We start from the raw sequence: 6,260 nt of genomic DNA, 5'->3' as shown, positions 1-6,260 counted from the left end.
CATTCAGTCTACAGTCTCACATCTAGTCTACAGTCCTACACCCAGGTTTTAATAACCAGTGCCCTGAGGCACAGGCAATGACCGTAATGGCGGCTGTATAAGTTAAAATGAATATCCGTAAAAATTTACTGTTTATTTTTTCTACCTAATTAACTTTGTCACTGGAATATACACATCAACAATGACCTTTCCGAAATAAAGAAACAATGCACGTTTATCAGCCTCAGCATCTATACCAGCAGGAGGAGCCTCAGCACCTACACCAGCAGGAGGAGCCTCAGCACCTACACCAGCAGGAGGAGCCTCAGCACCTACACCAGCAGGGCCTCAGCCTCAGCACCTACACCAGCAGGAGGAGCCTCAGCACCTACACCAGCAGGAGGAGCCTCAGCACCTACACCAGCATCAGAGGAGCCTCAGCACCTACATCAGCAGGAGGAGCCTCAGCACCTACACCAGCAGGAGGAGCACCTCGGCACCTACACCAGCCTGGGCAGGAGCCTCAGCACCTACACCAGCAGGAGCCTCAGCACCTACACCAGCAGGAGGGCCTCGGCACCTACACCAGCAGAGGACCTCGGCACCTACACCAGCAGAGCCTCAGCACCTACAGCAGCAGGAGGAGCCTCGGCACCTACACCAGCAGGCCTCAGCACCCACACCAGCAGAAGACTCAGCACCTACACCAGCAGGAGCCTCAGCACCTACACCAGCAGGAGCCTCAGCACCTACACCAGCAGGAGGAGCCTCAGCACCTACACCAGCAGGGAGGAGCCTCGGCACCTACACCAGCAGGGCACCTACACCAGCAGAAGAGCCTCAGCACCTACAGCAGCAGGAGCCTCTGCACCTACACCAGCAGGAGGAGCCTCAGCACCTACACCAGCAGGAGCCTCAGCACCTACACCAGCAGAAAGAGCCTCAGCACCTACACCAGCAGGAGCCTCAGCACCTACACCAGCAGGAGGAGCCTCAGCACCTACACCAGCAGGAGCCTCAGCACCTACACCAGCAGGAGGAGCCTCAGCACCTACACCAGCAGGAGCCTCGGCACCTACACCAGCAGGAGCCTCAGCACCTACACCAGCAGAAAGAGCCTCAGCACCTACACCAGCAGGAGCCTCGGCACCTACACCAGCAGGAGCCTCAGCACCTACACCAGCAGAAAGAGAGCCTCAGCACCTACACCAGCAGGAGCCTCAGCACCTCGCCTCAGCACCTACACCAGCAGGAGCCTCAGCACCTACACCAGCAGGAGCAGCACATACACCAGAGCCTCAGCACCTACACCAGCAGGAGCCTCGGCACCTACACCAGCAGGAGCCTCAGCACCTACACCAGCAGAAAGAGCCTCAGCACCTACACCAGCAGGAGCCTCAGCACCTACACCAGCAGGAGGAGCCTCAGCACCTACACCAGCAGGAGCCTCAGCACCTACACCAGCAGGAGCCTCAGCACCTACACCAGCAGAAAGAGCCTCAGCACCTACAGCAGCAGGAGGAGACAGGAGACGCTTCGTATTTATTCTCACTGGCATTCCTCGGTGCTACTTGATTTCCGAAGTATATTATTTTGTTGTGTTCCTCAGTACGTAGACTTTTCGATAAACATTGACACTCTTCCCTATATAGATGCATTACCCTGTACACGTAAGCCCTTTGTTCAAATCCTGTACAAAATTTTCACTATACAGATAATCTTTTTCTATTGTACACAGACACTCTTCCCTGCACAGTGGCATTTCCCTGCGCAAAAGAACCTTGTCGTGCACACAGACCACCCGGGTCAGGAGTGAGTGATACACACCCTCCTCAGCTGGACAACACTGTCACCCACCGCCCACCCAGGAGGGAGAGACACGGGAACAGGATATCTCTCGCGTCCCGTCAGTAGCGGGTGATCCTTCTTGCCAGAGTCAATAGGATACTGTCAGGGGTGGCTGGTGGGGTGGACGTGACGGAGACCAAGGGCTCTGGAGTATTCGAATTTATGTTGTAAAAACTTCAGCCTAAGGTTATGGGCATTGCAGTGATCTCTTGATACCTCATGAGTACTCCCGCTTGTAATCTCGAATAACCACCGAGATACAGACACGCAGACTGATGCAATTAATTATACCCCCCCCCCCTCACCCATCAAGCACACGTAGCCGGAGGGGCAGTAAAAAACATTCCATAAACAGAGGCCCTGTAAACTATACATGTTTATATACTGCAGAACAATATTTATACGTGAGTTGGGTTCAGCTGGTCAAACTACACGGGGGAAGAGGTTAACAAGTCCGTGATTCAGAGAGAAAATTTAAGTCTTTCATTCTCGTGTTCATGCATCAGGCGTTTGGTCGGACGGACGGACGGACGGGCACGCACGCACGCACGGACACCTCTCTCGCTCTCTCGGGAAAGTTGAGCCATTTAATTTGCTCACATTTGTGGCTGATAATGGCGATGCCCTCCCGGGTGTATGCGTTGCTCCAAAGAATAACAAGACCTGTTGCTGCCGCTCGTCACGCCCAACAATTTAGAAACTGTTTGTTTTCCTAAAAGTGTTTACAAATGACTCAATCCTCGACTATTTGCGGCAAACATTGTACGTGAGGCAACAAAGAGAGGATGGAGGAGGAGGTGAGCCAGGGGTGGCCCCGGGGGTCACGCGAAAGACTACCACACGGGTCACGAAGGGGTGGACCAATAGAACTATAGACTCAACTTACTAAACAGTGGTATTACAAAGATAACTTCTAAGACACCAACGGAACTCAAAAATTAAATTAGCTTTATAAACAATGGTACTGCATAAATATAAAAATTTTCTATAGGGAAACATCTTGGTATTCAAAACTAATTAAATTACCAGGAAATTAAAAAAAAAGTATAACAGAAAACAAAGAACCCATAAAGAAAACTGAAAAAATAACAAAGTATAGGCGATAAAATAATTAAAACGTAAATAAAACGACGGAAAACGATGCTCAAATTTAAAACATAATCTATTGCGTCAACTTATATAAGAAAATAGTCAAAAAAATTAAGCACCAACACCACACACAAGGAAAGTATTTAAGCGGCAGAGAGACAGGTGTGATTCCTCCTGCCTCCGACACGCTTCACTGTCACAAGAAAAAGGCAGAACAACGTTAAATCATCAATATGTTTGGTACACACCTTCGTTGTTTACACCTTCTGGTTCTGGGTAATAGTGGGCGAAATATTAGAAAAAAAGGAACTGATATCTGTACTTGGAAAAATATAGTGTTAAAATATCAAATCTTCCTTGATGGACTTCCGCGATGCAAAGAGCTTCTGGGTAATATTGAGTAAGATCTTAAAATAAAGGATAATGCAAGTAATATGTAAAAAAAAAAACTTACCTCAAAATGAATGTTGTCTTCTTGGCGGCAGCTGAGCGTGGCGGCGTTGTTGACATTGCTCACTGTTTTGTTGCAGCTTCCCTGTTTGTTCCTTTTCTTCACACATTTACTTTTCGTTTCATTATTCCTGTCTTCCTCATCACTCACAAACAGCCCCATCAACCATTTTTCAATTTCGACTGTCATCACTGGTAACTGTACACTGGAGGTGTGCCCGAGACGTCTACAGCGGGGTGCGTCATCACTGCACCCGTGTTCCTGCACCTTTACGTCATCGATGCTGTGGTCCCGAGGCGTGACGTCATCGATGCTGCAGTCCCGAGTCGAGGCGTCATCGATGCACCAGTAGCGAGGCACGACGTCATCGATCCTGCCACAAGCCTGTATATTGACGTCATCGAGCCCATGTGCCGTGACGTCATTCAAGCAGCGCTGTCGAGGCGTGATGTCATCTAGGCAGCGATGACGCGGGGTGACGTCATAGTTATGATAGGGATGAGGGCGGAGGGAGTGAAGAGGGAGGTCCCCCCCGAAGCACGCCTCCCCTCCACCAACATCATGACTGCCACTTCCACATCCCGGCAGCGCCTTATTACCATGCGCGCCACGACCCTCACACAGCTGATTTTGGTGGGCTTGGTAGTGACATTCGTCGCTTATCTCATTAATGCAAGACGGCGATTCATCTGGCGCCGCCCACCCTCCTCCTCTTGTGTCCATGATGTCATACGTGTCCCTGACCTCACCTCCAGCCGCCGTCACACCATAACACGAGATGTCACACTGATACTGGACACTCCGTTCCTCCTGCCACGCGTGTCCAGCTTCACCGCGATCAACACCTGAGGGTGCTGCGAGTGGTTCATTATACAGATAACAACGTGCGGTGGGGTGGGTTCCCAGGTGGTTTTGTCCCCTCGGGTGGGTTACCAGGTGGTTTTGTTTACTGGGAGGAGCCAGCTGGTTATGTCCATCTGGGTAAGTAAACAGATGGCTATGTCTCTTAGAGTGAGGTGTCAGGTGGTGGTGGTGTCCATTAGGGTGGGTTATCAGGGGGTCGTAGTTCTTGTTGTGGGTTGTAAGGATTGGGTGGAGGTGGGCAGGTTGGGCGGGTGGGTCAGGATACCCACAGGAGGGCGGCAGGCTGGGGTTGTCCGGCAGGATCTCACACGACATGACTGTTGAGGTTGGCTGCTGGCTGACTGCTAATCACAACAGATCATTCACTTTTCTCTCTCTATCTCTCTTTCTCTCTCTCTCTCTTTCTCTCTCTCACTAGTTTCTCTTTTTCCTCGATCTCCTTCACAACCTGTTTCGTTCCCGTTCATAATCACTCTCTCTTAACCTCTTCTTCAAATCCCTTTTAGATTTTCAAGACGTTTATGGTCACTATTTTCGAATCTCTATCGTAAATGTTTAAATTAATTTATCACCCCAAATTACACTTCTTCGTCATATCACAAACTCTTTCACAAACACATTTCATGAGCATAAACATTTTTCATCACAATTTCACTCATAAACTACAGACTCGATTCAGAATTTAAATATTCAATACTTTAATATCTGTAAAGTAAAGCAGGGAAAGGAGATATAAATATTCAAGTCTATAAATCGTCTCTTTCAGATATGTAACTCCGGTATACAGTTCATAATTCCTCTCCGCCCGCACGCACACACGAGGACGCACACACGCACACACAAATCTGACCCTGACGAATGAGGAAATAAGGAAAAGGTAAGAAAATTAAATTAGATAAAAAAATAAAAAAATCAACGAGGAATGCAATGACTTTTAAAAGTATATTCAGCGCCATGTCCCGAATACAGGTAATACTTAGAAAAACAAAAATATCTTCTAATGTTAACACGACAACTACGGTTTGACTATTAAGCCACGAGCCCACCACTACGTCTGATGAAGCCAGTAATAGTCAACGAGGTGGAGGTGGCTTAGGTTTAATGAAACATGTTTAATGAAGAAGGTTTAACGAGTGAGTGAGCATTTACCTAGAGTTAATATTAATCACCTAACCTAATACGGTAAGATTTAACAGGATTTAAATTAAGAACTGGCGAATTCATTACGAGTTATACAGTGTAAAGGATTTAGAGCGAGGGGCGTTCAACGGGGCTTTGCGTAATATAGCGTAGCTGGGATTTATAAGGACATGAGTGAAAGGCGTAAAACTTAGACCTGCATATTCTATAGAGTAAGGGAGTGTAGGGGCGGGAGGGAGGGGATAGAGGAGGAGGGAGAGGGTGAAAGGGAGAAGATAGAGGCGAAAGGGTGTTGGGAAGAGAGTGAGGGAGGGAGGGAGGTGATAGGGGAGGGAAAGGGTGAGATAAAGGGAGGGAGGTAGGGAAGGGAGGGGGGCGATAGATGAGGAGGTAAAGGGTGAAGGTGAAGAGATAGGGGTACAGAGGTAAGGTAGGGAGGGAGTGAGGGAGGGAGGGAGGAAGAGGAGTGAGGGTTGACTACCAATTAAGAGAGAGTGGGAACTGAGTCAAGGCTTAGGGGCTGATAGGAGAAAGGAGTGGGGGTAGAGAGTGGGGACAAGAATGAGAAACCATGAGAGGGAAAGAAGAGTAAGGGGGACTAAAAATAAAGAAAGAGGAAGAAGGAGGGGTGGGAAAGTGAAGAGAATGGAAGAGAGAATGAAAAGAGAATGATCAGAAATAGAGGGAGAAGGATAGCGTGGAAGGGCTGTCTGGAAGGAATGAAGGGAGGAAAGGAGAAAGGAGGAAGGAGTGTGTGTGTGTGTGTGTGTGTGTAAGGTCCGGACCCGAATGAAGGAAAGAAGCTAAATAAAGAAAAAATAGGGAAGGAAGAACAAAATATAAAAGGAAAGATTGAGAAAGGTAAACAAGGAAATAACTCAGAGATCTC

General features: G+C 48.4%; 1 protein-coding gene across 1 annotated transcript; it reads left to right on the top strand.

Annotated features, from left to right (window-relative positions):
* Positions 1-206: 206 nt before the first annotated feature.
* LOC121870140 (box A-binding factor-like) lies at positions 207-1,554 on the top strand. The gene is made up of 2 exons (XM_042371914.1): positions 207-960; positions 1,016-1,554. Exons 1-2 carry the CDS (start codon positions 207-209, stop codon positions 1,552-1,554), a joined length of 1,293 nt encoding a protein of 430 aa, XP_042227848.1.
* Positions 1,555-6,260: the final 4,706 nt, after the last annotated feature.

Source organism: Homarus americanus, unplaced genomic scaffold (assembly GCF_018991925.1).
Source record: "Homarus americanus isolate GMGI-L3 unplaced genomic scaffold, GMGI_Hamer_2.0 scaffold12171, whole genome shotgun sequence".
NCBI classification, from domain to species: Eukaryota; Metazoa; Arthropoda; class Malacostraca; order Decapoda; family Nephropidae; genus Homarus; species Homarus americanus.
Note: the sequence above shows the minus strand (reverse complement) of the source record. Positions and strands in the feature narration are given on the sequence as shown.